Source organism: Penicillium manginii (assembly GCF_028828005.1).
Source record: "Penicillium manginii strain IBT 31320 chromosome Unknown utg000009l:1.0-3297300.0:1.0-3298630.0, whole genome shotgun sequence".
In the NCBI taxonomy this organism is placed as follows: Eukaryota; Fungi; Ascomycota; class Eurotiomycetes; order Eurotiales; family Aspergillaceae; genus Penicillium; species Penicillium manginii.
This window is the reverse complement of record NW_026643110.1, coordinates 2398005-2413878: the sequence shown is the minus strand read 5'-3', so window position 1 is coordinate 2413878 and position 15874 is coordinate 2398005. Positions and strand designations below refer to the sequence as shown.

The 15874-nt window shown below is 47.8% G+C and overlaps 6 protein-coding genes across 6 annotated transcripts; 2 read left to right on the top strand and 4 right to left on the bottom strand.

Annotated features, from left to right (window-relative positions):
* Positions 1-3024: 3024 nt before the first annotated feature.
* N7533_012621 (YwbE family protein) lies at positions 3025-3702 on the bottom strand (the record flags this gene model as incomplete). The annotated part of the gene is made up of 1 exon (XM_057109271.1): positions 3025-3702. The coding sequence occupies one exon, from the start codon at positions 3700-3702 to the stop codon at positions 3025-3027; it is 678 nt and encodes a 225-aa protein (XP_056954372.1).
* Positions 3703-4176: 474 nt separating this feature from the next.
* Positions 4177-5855, bottom strand: N7533_012620 (NAD-dependent succinate-semialdehyde dehydrogenase; the record flags this gene model as incomplete). The annotated part of the gene is made up of 4 exons (XM_057109270.1): positions 4177-4304; positions 4366-5610; positions 5677-5764; positions 5832-5855. 4 exons carry the CDS (start codon positions 5853-5855, stop codon positions 4177-4179), a joined length of 1485 nt encoding a protein of 494 aa, XP_056954371.1.
* Positions 5856-6645: 790 nt separating this feature from the next.
* N7533_012619 (homoserine dehydrogenase) lies at positions 6646-7614 on the top strand (the record flags this gene model as incomplete). The annotated part of the gene is made up of 1 exon (XM_057109269.1): positions 6646-7614. The coding sequence occupies one exon, from the start codon at positions 6646-6648 to the stop codon at positions 7612-7614; it is 969 nt and encodes a 322-aa protein (XP_056954370.1).
* A 206-nt stretch (positions 7615-7820) lies between these two features.
* On the bottom strand, positions 7821-9449 carry N7533_012618 (bZIP transcription factor; the record flags this gene model as incomplete). The annotated part of the gene is made up of 3 exons (XM_057109268.1): positions 7821-8559; positions 8615-9331; positions 9391-9449. 3 exons carry the CDS (start codon positions 9447-9449, stop codon positions 7821-7823), a joined length of 1515 nt encoding a protein of 504 aa, XP_056954369.1.
* Positions 9450-10592: 1143 nt separating this feature from the next.
* N7533_012617 (uncharacterized protein) lies at positions 10593-11891 on the top strand (the record flags this gene model as incomplete). The annotated part of the gene is made up of 1 exon (XM_057109267.1): positions 10593-11891. One exon carries the CDS (start codon positions 10593-10595, stop codon positions 11889-11891), a length of 1299 nt encoding a protein of 432 aa, XP_056954368.1.
* A 791-nt stretch (positions 11892-12682) lies between these two features.
* Positions 12683-15659, bottom strand: N7533_012616 (putative GTPase activating protein (Gyp5); the record flags this gene model as incomplete). Its single annotated transcript, XM_057109266.1, has 5 exons — positions 12683-12745; positions 12826-13767; positions 13821-15055; positions 15123-15561; positions 15624-15659. 5 exons carry the CDS (start codon positions 15657-15659, stop codon positions 12683-12685), a joined length of 2715 nt encoding a protein of 904 aa, XP_056954367.1.
* Positions 15660-15874: the final 215 nt, after the last annotated feature.

Here is a 15874-nt window from a genome sequence, read left to right as displayed (position 1 = left end):
TTTGTATGTTGCTGCGCGTGCTTTAGGGTATAGACTAAGAAAGTCAGGCTTATCAATATGTGTAGAGCCCACACGTGCAAGATCTTGTACTGCCTGACCATAGAAGTGCTTCAATACACTAAAACAACCTACATCTAGTGGTTGTAATAGATGCGATGAATGAGATGGCATACAAATTGGCACAATATTGTTCTTCATGCAGATAGTGTCAAATTGAGGGGTGACATGACTCCCATGGCCATCCATAACCAAGGCAGACCAGGCACCATGTTGACGCTTTTTGACGTATGGAATGAAGGAATTTTCGAGCCACGAAATGCCAATTTCATCAGTTGTCCATCCATTAGCACTGATCTCAAAGCGCCAGTCATTCGGGACAGTACTACACCACGCTGCCATCAATACCTTCGCTTTAAAGATAATAGTCGGAGGGAGAACACCATCCAGATGGACACACTCAATTGCAGTAACCCACTCTCGGTTACCCGGTTGTAGGAGTTTGCGCTTCCCCTGCCACTCTCGACTGGTAATAACCTTTGAGGTGCTAGTAATCCCCATTGCAAATCCAGTCTCATCGAAATTGTAGATATCTTCGTTAAGAATACCATATTGAGCAATAGTATTGCAATATTGATTAAACCATTCACGAATAAGCTTCGGATCCTCACATAATGCACGCTGTGCAGCGTAGCGACGTGAAAAACGTGTTTTAAGCTTATCGCGACGTTTGACAAAGTTCTGTACCCAGTTTATACCGATTGTAAGAGAGGGGGTAGTTGAACGTTGAGCGAGTAGTAAATTGGCCATTTCTCCTGCAAGAGCAAAGGTAGGGGCCTTGCCACGTGCATCTAGATCCAATATCCAATTCTCTAACGAATCCTCTTCAATTGCATCCAATTTTGTGCAATTTGCGCGAAGGGTTTGGCGATAATGTCTTCCCTTGAAACGCGCTTGCAATGTTGCACGAGGTACCTCAAAAACGCGCGCAGCTTCATTCAGAGAAGCTACTTTTTCATTTCTTAGCGCCTGTATAGCAAGTTCAATCCTGCCTTCTTGCTCAATTCGTTTTTGAGTTTTTGCAGTACGAATTGGTGGCATGGTGGTGGTTTGAAAAAGAGAGCTGCAACACGCGACGCGTTTTTTAGGTGGGGTGGCCCGTTCGGTTGTCCGGCCCGTTCGGTTGTGGAACACGTTAGAACTTATCTTATAGTAGATAGCTATAGTATAGACCTTAAGTATCTTATCTAAATCTACTTTGTTATACTATCTAGCCAACTTCTACTATATAGTTAACTTATAGACTTTTCCTATTCTTATAGAGGTAAAGTAATAGAGTAGTATTATAGTACTTAGCTAGATCTAGGATTAATCTAGGGGGTAGCTATAATATTTAAGTAAATCTTAATACTAGAGTTATATTATTACTATTATTAGATTGTTTAGGGAAAATATATTCTTTTTTATCTCTGTAGTAGATAGATAAGGCCTTAGGTCACTACTAATATACTACTATAGGGTTAGTTAAAGTATACCTTCTGATTTAAGGTAGTTTAGATCTCTTTAAGTATAGTGGAATACTCTGTAGTAAAGATAAATTCTCTGAATTTCTATATTTCTGCCTAAAAGTCTCAACAGAACCCCTACAGTGTCTCTAAAGTAGGTTTCTCTTTGATACAACTATATTTATTTAGGGCTATCCAGAGTAAGAACCCTTTACTTGTTTAAAGGTTTAGCGGATTTTGAGATATTGGGTGTAACTCAATAAAACTGGATCATTAGCCAGAAACAGAGCCGCTGAGGAACGGATGTCTTACATATTAAATAGATTTAAGGTCTCCTTGTAGTCTCTTTCTGTTTGTGGTAGTACCGTACGGGCTATCTCCTTGTTGTCGATACTATCAAGATCGATCAAGAGATACTCGCTCTTTTTGTTCCTTATGGTGGAGAGCAGCGAAGAGTCGACCGAGTGAGGGATCAATAGCGGCAGCTAGGTGAAGAGGTGAAGAGGGCACGGTGAAGAAGAGCGAAAACCGTTCATTTTATCCCTCGTCTACACTCGGGCACCTCGTCAAATCTTTCCCTGCTGGAATTCATAAAGGTGACTTTTGCATGTCAGTTCCGGCCCTTCAGGTGAAGGGCTGAAGGGGCGCCCTGCTAGGGCGGCGGGCCGCCTAGGACAGAGTCGTGGGCGCTAGGTGACCACCGCCATACAATATCTGTTGTATGTTTTTTTTTTACTCCCACTGCTCGCTCACCTGGGCACTTGACTCTTCCCGGCCTGTCACCATCTCTGCCATGGTGTTCTGGTCCAGGTGATATGCAGTCAGGCCACATAGGAATGAACTCTTAGCTTGTGCCTCCCTCCCTTGGCCACCATCCCACGTCACATTTCCCATACTTTGAGGCCCTAACCTGCAGCTAGCTTGCTGATGTTGTACTAGTAAAAACCACTGGCACCTGAGCAAATATATCATAGGAAGTCAATATAGCTCTAGCAATCTTTGAAAATGCAAGAACCTCCAAGTTGGAACTTGGTAGTCCTTATGCTGAACCTGTGGCTAACCTTGGAAGCGAAGGCTCCAAAAATATGGTGAAGAACCTCTGCGGCCTTCTTCCCATTAATCTTTACGATTCAAAGTAGTTTTTTCTATAATAGAGAGCAAGGGATCTAAATTCATCGATTTGAAGGAGGTGGAAACCGTGGAAGTGCGGCTCGAGACAGCCCGGGGACAATGAGAATGATCAATTATCGTAATTTTGGCGGAGCCCTGCCAGTGGTTATTCTGCACAATCCAATCAAGCGCCCTAAGATACAGTAGCAACATACTAGTAACATTCCCCTTGCTACTCCCAGTAGTATCGGTGATCAAGAGCTGGAATCGAATTGTAATAGTTCTGTCATGTACAAAAACATGCCGGGATTCGTGCTATTGAAATTACAAATTGAAGATTTTCGCGTCATGCCAGCTTGCTGACGCATCTCTTCCAGAGATTCTTGACCTCCGCTGCTCCTAAGGTCACACATCACTCCCCAAAATGACCTGCAACATGATGCGCCACGGCAGCCTCGTCACCCTCAAATGCGTTGCAAATAGGACATGAGACAACCGCGGTCGTTTTCTGGGCAGAGGAACTTGAATTTTTAACTGTAGCATCATCTCTCTCATCGACATTCTTCTGGTCCTGGGGTTTACCACCACGCTTCTTCCCCTTAGCTGGACGAATGTACATATCCAGCCCCAGCGGTTCTGACGAAGGCTCTTCCGGGCCGTCAAGGCGCATATCGTGCGCACCAAAGCGATTGCGTCTCCCACTTGCATCGCCCCCCTCTGTTCTTAATTGCATTCCACCCTCAATCTCTTGTATACTTCCGGACTCTCTTTGGATTTCTTCTTGTTTCGGAATAGATGGCCCCTCGCCACTGTGCAAGCTCTGCACCCTTCCGACGCGCCCGTCAGTGAGACGCACTTTAACGCCTCGGGAATGATCCCCGCGCGTAAGCAACTCGCTAACCGCGCCTGTAACTGTACGACCTGTGGGCTGGTCGGCCTTGAGAACGATGTTGACGAGTGTGCCGGGGTTGATGGATCTTGAGGGGGGCACGCTTGGGTGGGAGGGGCGCGAGCCGCCACGCCCGCCGCGTCCACCGCGTCCACCACGCCCACCACGTCCACCACGTTCACCATGAGATTGGCGATTCATTTTGGTATGAATTTGTTTAGGACAGGGCGTGAAGAATGATAATGATGGAAAGGGGCGTGTCAAGACACTCGCTCGGCTCGGGAGGTGAATCATGAAATCTTTGAAATGTTGATGTGGGTCCGGGTATGATGTCGGTGTCAATTCTTATCACCGCAATACCCCCAAGTCTATCAGTACCGAGTAGCTGATGGAAGTTCAGGATCAGGAAATACGGCGCTTGCATGCGAATATCAAAAAAGAAGGGAGCGTGGCAACAGCGGGTAGACGATCTTGATGCCTGAGGTACCCGCCTCAACATTAGCGAATTGCAGACAACACCTTTTCTGATACGCTCATGCACGGAGGCATGGATATTCTAGCCCTCGAAACAGGGTATAAAAAAACGAGGATCTCCACGTTAGTTTTAATGAACAGGATTAACTCAAGAAGCTCTAATTGTAAAATTGTATGCATAATTATATGACAGATGGAAGATCACTCAACCGTGAGGGTTCCCGTTTTGGAGATCAAATACTCCTCGATTGCCACATCTTTGCCTGCCTCCTTCCCATATCCTGATTCTTTGATACCGCCGAAGGGTGACTCCGCACATGACGAGTTGCCTTTGGTGCTTTCATTAGTATTCACGTAAGCAGTTGGGATACCAAATTGATGTCCACACACCTGTATTCATGCCGATCATACCAGCTTCAAGGTTTTCCAAGAGTCTCCATGTCCGATCGATATTCTTAGTGAAAAAGTAAGAAGCGAGGCCCATGTTGGTGTCATTGGCCTGCTTAACAACTTCCGCTTCGGTTTCAAACTTGTATAGCCCGAGCAATGGCCCGAAAATCTCTTCTTTGGTTGTCAACATGTCGGAGGTCATGTTAGAGATGATGGTAGGTTCAAAAAAGTAGCCCCTGGAATTGTTTGGCTGTTTTCCACCGCATAACACTTTACCACCCTTGCTCACTGCATCGGCAACATGCATCTCAAGCTTCTCAATACCTCGGCTTGTGCTGAGAGAACCCATCGTTGTAGTAGTATCGACACCATGTCCAACCCGAAGTTTCTGAGTAGCATGCAATATCAATTGGGTGAATTTATCGTAGACTCCGCTTTGGACATAAATTCTGTTTGCGTGAGTACAAGCTTGGCCAGCAGTACGCCACTTCAGAATCATAAGCGCGGCAACAGCCTGATCAAGATCCCCATCGTCAAAAACGATGAAGGGGCAATTTCCGCCGAGTTCCATAGTAACTTTCTTCAAGCCCTCGCTACAATGCCGGGCGACTATGCTTCCCACTCGAGTACTCCCGGTGAATGTCACCTTTCGTACAAGCGGATGTTTGCACAGTCGCTCACTCACATCAGGAGTATTCTCGTTATCTGTCGATATCACGTTCAAAACTCCAGCTGGAAGCCCAGCACGAAGAGCAAGATCGGCCAAGGCCATCACACTAAGGGGTGTTTCGGGAGAAGGCTTCACAATCATAGTACAACCCGCTGCGAGGGCTGCAGCGACCTTTCGGATAATCATCGCGACCGGGAAGTTCCAAGGAACCAAAGCGACGCTGACACCGATAGGCTGCTTGATCACGAAAGTGCGGCGATTTGAGATAGAGGGCTGGGCAACAGAGCCTCGAACGCGCTCAGCCTCTCCTGCAAACCACCAGGCAAAGCCCAAAGCATAGTCAACCTCGCCAACTGCCTCGGTCATAGGCTTGCCAGTTTCATAAACAACAATTTTGGCAATATCGTCTCGGGCGTTGGTTATGAGTTCGTGCCACTTGAGCAGGATTTTGGCTCGTTGGCGAGGATTGATGGTTCGGTAGCTCTCGAAAGCGGCTTGGGAGCTTTCGACATATTGGTCCACGTCAGTGGTATCATTCGCAGGGCATGAAGCAAAGACTCGTTTCGAACCAGGATCTATGGGAGCAATAAGTTGTTAGCATCGCGAAGTGGTCACTCGGTGATAATTTCGCAGAGACAAACCTTCCACGTCAAATGTCTTGCCCGATTTTGCCTTTACCCATTCACCGTCGAGCAGCGATGCTTCATGGAGGAGCGAGGGGTCGTTCAACTGGTAAAGAGTTAGGACCTTGATCTGTTGAAAACTTGAAGGAAGTTCGAGCAGGGAGGGATCGGACCGTGAATAATTCTGACTTGGTCATCTTGCTGGGTCCTGATTCACTGGTTTGAAACTGTTATGATTTCTGGGTCGCGATTCAGCCTTTATTTAAACACCCCGTCCCTCATTAGACGACATGATTCTCCCGTCTGGCTACAAAGCCTGATCATTGAGATTACTAAATCTCCATTTGCCTTGATCGAGGTTCACATCAACTAACGATTACGTGAAAAGATGGAGCAGTCCCCGAGGCGGCCGGAAACCGGCCATGTATCCGACTTTTAGCTAGTGGACTATCTTTGAGAAAATTCGAATGACGGAAGTAATCATTTGATTAGAAAAAAAAACCAACTTAAGATTCACTCTAGTCACGCATCAGTTTCCGCGCAGAGGGGTGCAGAGGTGGGGTGGCGCAGAGGCCTCGGGACAGGTACGGAAAGTCACGTAATCGAACGATGACCGATGGTACTCAGCACTGATGCACTGGTAATCGGTCTTAATCTCATATTAGCAACTTGTTTCTTTTAATTATTTAAATCCCAATAAATCCTAGTCCATGCAAATCTGGAAAACCCGATTGCTTGGATCTAGCCATCAAAATACCAGTCCAAAGTTCAAGACACAGAGTTCTCGAAATGGCGCCTCCCAAGCAAGTCAATATCGCTGTCATTGGTAAGTGACTTAAAACCATTGAGGGTAAATTCTATCAGCGTCATCTTTAACATAGATCTGTATTTGCAGGTACCGGTGGAGTGGGATCAGTATTCATGTCTCAACTTTCATGGATCGCTAAGAATACACCATCAACACATTTCAGCCTTTGCTATATCGCCATGATCGACAAAGCTCTGTATAACCAAGACTACTCCGAAATCGACATCGATACGGCGGTCGAAACTATGGGAAAAACAGGCTCTCCGCCGCCCACGATTCCCGCCATTATCGATTATCTCTCAGCTGCACCTCACAAAGTGATCATGGTGGATAATACGAGCTCTGGAGCAATCGCCGAATCATACCCGAGCTTTCTGAGACGAGGGATAAGCATTGTAACTCCCAATAAGAAAGCTTTTTCCGGAAGCTACCAGCTCTGGCAAGATATTTTCAGTGCCGCCAAGTCTGGCGGATCACTCGTTTATCACGAGTCATCGGTCGGAGCAGGCATGCCGATTATTTCAACCATGAAAGACTTCGTTCAAACAGGCGACGAAGTGACAAAGATTGAGGGTGTCTTCAGTGGAACTATGTCATATCTGTTCAATTCTTTTGCCCCCTTAAACGGAACAGGCAGCAAGTGGTCAGATAATGTGAAGAAGGCAAAGGAGCTCGGATTCACGGAGCCCGATCCCCGCGATGATCTGAATGGTCTGGATGTCGCTAGGAAATTGACCATCTTGGGTCGTTTAGCCGGATTGCCAATTGAAGATCCCAGCTCATTTCCGGTCCAGAGTTTGATCCCGGGCAAGCTGGAATCTGCGAAAAATGGTGATGAATTCCTCCAGAGACTGCCGGAGTTTGATTCGCAAATGGAAGAGCAAAAGGTTGCAGCGCAGAAGGCTGGAAAGGTTGTCAGATACGTTGGAAGCATTGATATGGTCAGCAAGCAAGTCAAAGTTGGAATGGAATGGTTCAATCCCACCGACCCTATCGCTACGCTGAAGGGGAGCGACAACATTATCAGTTTCCACACGAAGCGTTATGGAAGTATGCCTCTCATTATACGCGGCCAGGGGGCTGGTGGAGATGTCACTGCTATGGGTGTTTCTGGGGATCTTCTAAAGGTATTGGTTCAACTCGATTAGTTAAATTGAGCAATGCTATTGCTTTTTCCCCGGCAGATGGGTTATTTGGCCGATCTATCCTCCGACGTGGCGGGATTTTTAAGTAAAAAAGTAAAAAAGGAGATACCATGAAACACGTACTCCTCATCTAGCATAGTCTTCACACAATCAATACAACCAAATTCGAAACATATCATCATGCTCGTAAAAAAGACATTATTCAACATTCACCCTTTGATCCATGTTTTCCAAATAGGCGAGTCATAGGAGAAGTCGACAAAGTTCCGGTACGTTTGAAATGTCTGTGTATCAAGTGGTTTTGGACAGGTCAGGCGGCACTGGACATCCGGTCTTAAAGGAATACCCTGAGCTGCAATATCGAAGTTATGATCATACAGCTCCGGGTAGCTTCCAAAAAATGATGGATCGATCTTATAGATAGAAACACCACAAGCCATGTTAAGCTTATTGAAAACAGCCCTGGAACACAGAGGGGATGTAAAGATAGTTGCAACATCAGATGCAGGAAGAGCAGCTTCTAAGGTTGCAGGGTCCTCTTCTACCTTTGATTCGAAGTTGGCGATGATATCTGTAACACGGATGTACGCTTTGATTGTTGGAGCTCCGATGATCAACTCGGACATCCAAGTCTCGACCACATAACTGCTCACGGTATCGCAGAAAATCTGGTCAATCTGTGGGTTGGCTGAGTGAAGTTGAATGAGACGGTCGCGGATGGAGGGGAAGGGTATCCAGTCAATGACGCTGGGATATGGCGTCTGCAACTGCAATGCGGTAGGCCTATATTGGGGATGAATTGAGTTGTATGTTTTTGTACACGGGTTTATTTGCCATGCTGTGAGATTGACGATATGGTAGAAGCGAGTTTTCGCATACCACTTCATCACATCTGGTCTTGTGAGACTATTGAAGAGAGATAACAGCATCATGACTTCTTGGTAAAAGCTATCAAGGGGTCAGTCAATATTATTTCACATGAAATATCTGGGTGCAAACTCACAATAGCATAGCAGGTCCTGTTTTGGGTGTGTTGAGATCCACCTTGCTTTTAAGGGTTGTGCGCAAGCTTTGAATGTGATCCGAAAATGGGGAATTGGTTTCGGTCCAGTCCTTGTTTAGTCTCATTCTGGAGTTCTGGTTGCTAGATAGAGCTCTGGTATATGGATCGGTCCCCATCTGATAGTCAAATGACCAGATGCTAGGAATTTCCTGGGCTAGGCTGCTGACTCTTTCGGAGATGGACTCTGGCCTGGAAGAGGTTTCGCAAAGCTGCTGTGACCCTGCTGATAGATCTAGGCAAATTCCAGTTGGGGATTTAGACTGGGGAGATCTTAGCAAAACAGCCATTTGTTGCGGATTGTGAGATGGCTCGGGGATTTCAATTATATCGTCTTCGATTGCTCCGGATTCAAATTCTCCCAAGATATCGTTCAAATCAATGGAATAATCGTCTGTAGTTCGGTCTGGCCTGTCCGGTTTCGAACCATCGATTGAAGTGGAGACTGTCTCTGATAAAGACTGCAAGTTCGCAGTCATCCTGGACAATTTAGCGTGTACCTCTATGAGACTTTTCCGAAGCCGGCTATTCTCCTCTCGAAGTTTGCGAATCGTTTCATCGTGCGGTTCGTTATTTGAACCAGCACGGTCGCGTAGTTCTCGCAGATGATCTGCCTGTCTGCGGCGAAAGGCTCGTTGCGCTAATCGATTACGAAGCTTCCTGCAGACAGGTAAGTTTCAAGGAATGCCACCTATGCATAACATTGTTGATAGACGAACCGTTTCTCCACATCAATATTCGGAGATCTATCATTCTGCGGGCTGTCTCTCGGAGCCATTCGTTGAGATGCAACCTTGCTACCTCGCATATTCTTGATACAGTAGACTATATGGGTCTCGGACACGCGAGATAGATTGAAGAGAAAAGTAATTGATCAATTACTCACGGGCGCGAAGACCCTACTAAAACATTGGGGAAATCAGGTCAGTCATTTGCGGGGAGTCCATACCGGGAATGGTTTCCCGTTCTACCATTCCCGTGTAAAATACTAAAAAGAGCGATAGTATGAGCAGGACGTCTGAAATTACCAAAAATGATATGAATCAGACAACTTGGATGAAAGATAAGGATTTCGAGGGACATCGGTAGCCTAATTAAAGCCCGCTGGGCTGGGACATGTTATCTATTACGGGTATGAAGTAAGTGGGCTCTCAAGAAATCGTACTCGATAACTACTGGTCAATAGGAAGCTAGCTGTGGGTTGGAAGTAGTTATAATATACTATCAATGCTCACAAATTCGAAATCTGCATGGAACAAAGCTTGAAGGGCACCTCTGTATTTAAATGATTGTGAGGCTCTTGCATGAAGACCATGGCAAATGCGATAAAGTGGAGAAGAAAAGATCTCGGATCAGCCACATGGTATTGTGACGCAATGACAGGTGCTCAGCATGGCTCAAACCCGAATTTGTATCGGCCTAGATGCATGAAGTATGGAGTAGCTTATCCAATTTTTTCAGGTCTTTGAATTGACAGACTGGTGGAGTGAGTGTTGGTGATTGTGATTGGCCGGCCGAAGAGTAAATTTCCCGAAAGCCGAGAATTCTCGGCTCAGACAGTCATCGGCTTTGAATTTTGAGGTTCGGTTCCGATTCTTCGGCTTACAACCACCATGAAAAGTCAGATAAAACAATCGGCTTTGAAAAATGTGGTCCGATTTCACGAGAATAACATCTTGCGTGGTGCCTTTTTTCATTATTTCTCTTTCTTCAATACTCTGCAGTTGTCTATTCAGTACTATCAAGATTACTCTTTTGCAGGTCATCGAGCTCGTTATTTGAGTACATTGATCCAGTCTGGTAAGACAACACTTAAAACATCATAAGCCTCGCCAAACTTGAAAGAACTTTATACTGACTACCTGAAAACAGACTTTTAAGATTATTTGGACAAAACTCAAAGACGAAACCAAAAACAACAATGCTTTGTCCTAATCTTTGCGGCATGGTTAGCTTGCCGGAGCGGGCTTTGACCTCTGCCACTCCCAATGTCTGGATTGAGTTGGCCAACCCTAAAGACAACATCTACACAACATCAGATGAAGTTCGCGGGTATATTATGATCGAAGTTGAGCGGGAAATTCCCCTAGAAAAGATCGACATCTCACTCGAGGGAACTTCTTCTACATCTCTAAGCCGAGCTATCGCATTCGTTCCTGGCCGAAGGGAATCTTACCAAAGGTTCCTGCAATTACGCCAGCCAACAAATGAACTGGATTATCCCAAGATTCAAACGCTTCTTCCAGGCCAGCGGTATCAACTCCCATTCACTTTCGTCATTCCCGAGCAGATTCTTCCCCAATGCTGCACCCATGAAACCCGGAATGCCGGTGTCAAGAACGCCCACCTTCGTCTACCACCTACTCTTGGAACCGGACCCACTCCATTCTGGGATCTCCGCTCTACTCGAGATGATTCCTCAGAGATGTGTCGCATTCAATACGGTGTCCGCGTCCAAATGTACGGCAAATCATCTCCCCAACCTATCTGCGACCTCTCGCAAGATATCCGGGTGATGCCAGCGACTACGCAAAGCGAAAAGGCCGACGATCCCTCAGTCCTCTACATGCTCAAGGAACAGGCTCTCACATCTGGTCTGGGCCGTCGTGAACACGGGAACTTGGAAATCTCCGCCACCAAGCCTACCCCGATCAACCTCGAATCCACCAAGACCGGCTCGACCAGCGCCTCCCCTACAGCGGTGCAGTTACATCTTCGCTTCGACCCCGTCAACAACGAACTTCCTCCCCGCCTCTCCTCTCTCAAGTGCAACCTCAACACATCAACCTTCTACGCCACCGTTCCCTGGGAAAACTACCCAACCCAAAACGACATCACCCCACTCCAAATCGACCGCGAAGTCTACGAAAAGAGCACATCCCTCTCCTCTCTAGACCTTTCATCCGTGAAATGGGAAAAACTCCCCTCCTTCTCCGCAATCTACCAAGGCAAACTCAAAAGCGACGACGAATCCGACGCATCGTTCATCCCAAGCGAGGAGCAAATCGAGTCCTGGGATCAATGCAGCTACACAGCAACAGTGACCGTCCCAATCATCCTCCCAACCAAGAAAGACTTCCTGCCAACATTCCACTCCTGCTCCGTATCTCGCAGCTACGCGCTTGATATCTCTCTGGGTCACCGCTTGTCTTCGGGCCTGTGTAGCTCTAATACGAGCTTCAGCGTGCCGGTTGAGATGGTTTATTCCGGCAAGGAGTAAATTTCTCGCGGGCTTTCTTTCTTTTCGATTTCTTTTGTTCTATACCACTTTGTTTTTGTTTTCGGTTTATACTACCACCCATACCCACTTGTTTTCTACAAAAGCGATGTCGATGAGGATGGATGCATACTTGAACTTGAAGTTCTTCCAACCCTCCTCCAGGCAGATCATGAATACCCATACCTTTTCATAGAATATCGATTTTAGACATACATGATTGCAAATACACTATCATTTCATCCAAGTTCTTGTTCTATTCTATATTGAGTATATTCATAAATAACCTATTGTACAAAAGTTCAATAGTAGGCAGTAATCGTAAAGTGCAATGCTGCCACATCTGTATGTTGGCCCTCGAGACTAGTCTAGAGTGGAGGATCCAGTTTAATAGGCCTGAGTCTTGCTGGCCTTAGGGCTTAACCAGCGTTTTTCACCGACGTCAAAAGTTTCAGTCACAAGATAACGCACCTACTATTGAGAAGAAACAGGGCGGATTGGGGGTTGACTAGGTATTTTGAGAGGTACATAATCTACCAGGAATGACAGATGCATGAAAACTTGGTAAGCTACTCATACAGACACAATAGCAGTACTTGCAGTCGTCCAAGTTGACAGGCGGTGAGGTCAAAATTCATGATATTACTCGTAAAGATACTCTGTCCGCCAGCGACACTGATTCAAATATACAGGGAGGGCGGGGGAAACCCAGGAGAAGAGAAGAAAGAGTAAGAAGATGAACATCGGGATAGACCAAGCTAGGCCCGTGTAGGGAGGAGGGCGGGCGGTTTAAGTTAATCAAGAGCTCGGCGGAGATCACTCCATTTTTGACGAAGAGTTTCGTGGTTTTCGGAGATCTGAAGAGAGTGAAAGAATGATCAGTAAGTCGTGTTCCAGGTTGGGTTGAATTTCCAACGTTGGTTGGATTGATACGTACCTCGGCCCACTTCATCTTAGTGGCAACCAACTCCTTCTCCATATCGGCCATATTCTCCTCCATAGCGCGATTCTCATTTTGCACCTCGATGTTGCGCTGCATGATGCGTTCCATCTCTTGGCGGAGCTTCTCCTCCACTTCGGCGGGTTGTTTGTCCACGACGTTCTTCAGCTCGCTGACCTGCAGGTTTAGGGCTTCTGTTAGGTCTCGCAGTTCCTCGTTCTCGACCTTGGCGTGGACGAGCTCGGAAGCTAATTGGACGTGTTCTTTATCGGATGCTTCGGCGCGTTCTTCCAGCAGGCGGATCCGGGATGATTGCGCGGTGGTGGTGTGTCGGAGGTGTTCGAGTTCAACTTCACGCTCCTTCTCCGTTCTGGTCTTTTCTTCCCATTCGGCTGTGTATGAAGTAAGCATCTCTTTTGTGAGTGGGATGTCACAAGCATCCTGCACGAGAATGTCTGCTCGGTAGATTCCCTTGTCTGCGGCACCGGAGCTGCCGAAAAATCCGGATTCCAAGATTGAGGATGCAGATGGTTGCTTATCAATGTACACGTCGAAGATGCGCTCCTTGAGGAACGTTGTGAGGGCGGCCATGTCTTTCATTCCCAAGAGTGTCTCTGTATTGCGACGCATGATCGCAACAGCAAATTTGACGATGGTGTTCTCAAGACCCTCTTCGAAGATCAAATCGTAAATGCGAAGGACAAGTTGGAGAGGGAATCGGTAGGCGAATAGTGTTAAGAACCACTGTGTAGCGTATAATTGCGGGGGCACGCCACGGCGGCGGAGATGGCAGTAAAGAGCGGGTTCGAGGTCCTCCAGGAGTCGTTCAAACTGGAAAAGACTGCGATGAAGACCGGGCATGTCCGCAATAAACATTTCACGAAGACCGTACTTATTCATCAATTTTACAAGCAATTCAAAGGCATCTACCTCGTCGTTCTGCGTTCACAGTTAGCTCAGTCCTTGATCGGCAATTCTATTTTAGCACTTACGTTAAAAAGCAAAGGCATGACGATGAAGTTCATGCCCTGGGCGTATCCAACGGCTTCATCGTAAAGAGCGTAGGCTTTACAGAGTCCATACAGGCTTTCTTGGCTTCCTTGAGAGATGAAGTACTTCGAATAGCTTGTCCGAGCACCCAAATCTCTCCGGATCGTCTTCTCCAATTTTTGCAATGCGGTAGCTTCTTCCTTCGCCTTCTTTGCACGGGCGCTCACACTGGCAGCCTGTTCTTTGGCCAGTCTCTCGGGATCCATCTCCTGAGACGGACTAGGAGTGGTGCTCGTGGGCTGTGTTGCGGAGCCCGAATGATTCGAACGAATGGATGATCGCGATGATGATGTCTCGGCGGTGCCGTTGATCAGGAGATCGGGTGTGCGGCGGTCCTTGTCTGTTCCTCGCGCGACAAGATCACGATAGATATCCTCCAACTCCCCGGTGCGGCAATCGGACAATATTTGCCAGATGACGCCTCGAATGGTCTGCGGTATACCGCGTTTGATGGCTGCATTCAGTTCTTCCGAGCTACCAATAGCCTGAGGTCCGTTGTTTACCAGCTGCTGCCAAAGATCCCAATCAACGGGTGTGGATGCGTCAGTGGCGGTCGACTGAGAGCCCCCAGGGGATGTTGCTCCCGCGGTGGATGCAGGAGCGGCCAGAATACCTTCCTCTCCTTCTTCCGGGATGATAGGCGGACTAGCCCCAGTATGGCTAATGCTCGCGTGACTGGACCGGACGCTGCCATCGTCATTCTCGTGGCCATGGGCATGGGTATGGACCTCTTCTCGCATGCGCAGCAGCTTGAACTGGTCCTTAAGGCTGTTCCTCCGTGGCTTCTTCGAGTTGACGCTCGAGGAGTCCCCATCCTCACCGTCATGTGATCGATCCAAATTGCTTGCGAGTGTAGAAACGGAATTGGCGGTGTTTCGTCGGCTGGTAGACTGGGGAGACTTGATCTCCTTGGTTCCGGTCGAGCTTCGGGAGAACCACGCAAAGGGGCCACTGGGTTTCCGGGTAGGCGCGGGAGGAGGAGCGGGAGGAGGGTTCTTATTCACTGGAGGCGGTCCCCAAGGCAAAGATGGCAAAGCTCCAGACAATCCCATAATGCCTCCGCTCGGCGGCGAAGCGACTTCATCCTTGGCAGGGACCGGGGGCGATTCTCGTGTGATGTCCGGGGTCGTAACGTTGGGGGCAATCGACTCGTCCTCCTTGGTGTTGGTCAAGACCACTTCGTCCAATGATGAGGTGGTTGAGAGACGGTGGGAGGTGAGTAGGGGGGGACTTTTGCGGGGGACTCCTGACGGGCGTGCGGTCACCATCTCCGAGTTCTTCGGTCTCCAGGGGTCCATCTAGCTGAGCCTGCTCATCCTTCTGGTCCTGGTTATCATCAACCTTTGCTTCTCCGACGGTCTCGAGGTCCACGGTGTCCTCCACGGCATCCCCTGGGCCATCTTCCACAGTGGTGTCACCTTGCTCGTCGGCCTCGTCTTGATTTTTGCTTTTCTTCTTCTTGTTCTTCTTCTTGTTTTTCTTTGCGCTTTTTGATTCACCGCCGTCGGTCCCGTCGTCCTGCTGCTCGTCCTGCGATGCAGTAGGGAGAGGCGGCTTCTCCGTCGCGTCGGGAGAAGGGGCTGTCCCGATGGGTGGGCTGTCGGTCAACGACCTGGTTGAGGAGGATTGGGGGATTTTGACATTGAGATTATCTTGGTGTTCGGGGGCATCATCAAAGGACTCCTAGAAGGGGACGGAGTAATTAGCGGACAAGACGATGAAACACGACAGCACAACACACTCACCCCTACATAGTCGTTGCTATTGCGATTTGACGACATGGCGAGGAGGGGGGGGGTCTCATATAATCAAAAAGCGTAACACCCCATAAGAACGAAATTTATGGTAAACCGGAGGTCGGGGGAGGTCACGTAGAGGAGAGTAGAGAGTAGAGAGAGAAGGAGGGGAGGAATGGGAGGTGAGTTGACTTGCGTTGATCAAATGGAGACAGCCAGGCACTTCCCGCGCTGATTGGTTAATGATGGTGGACCAACAC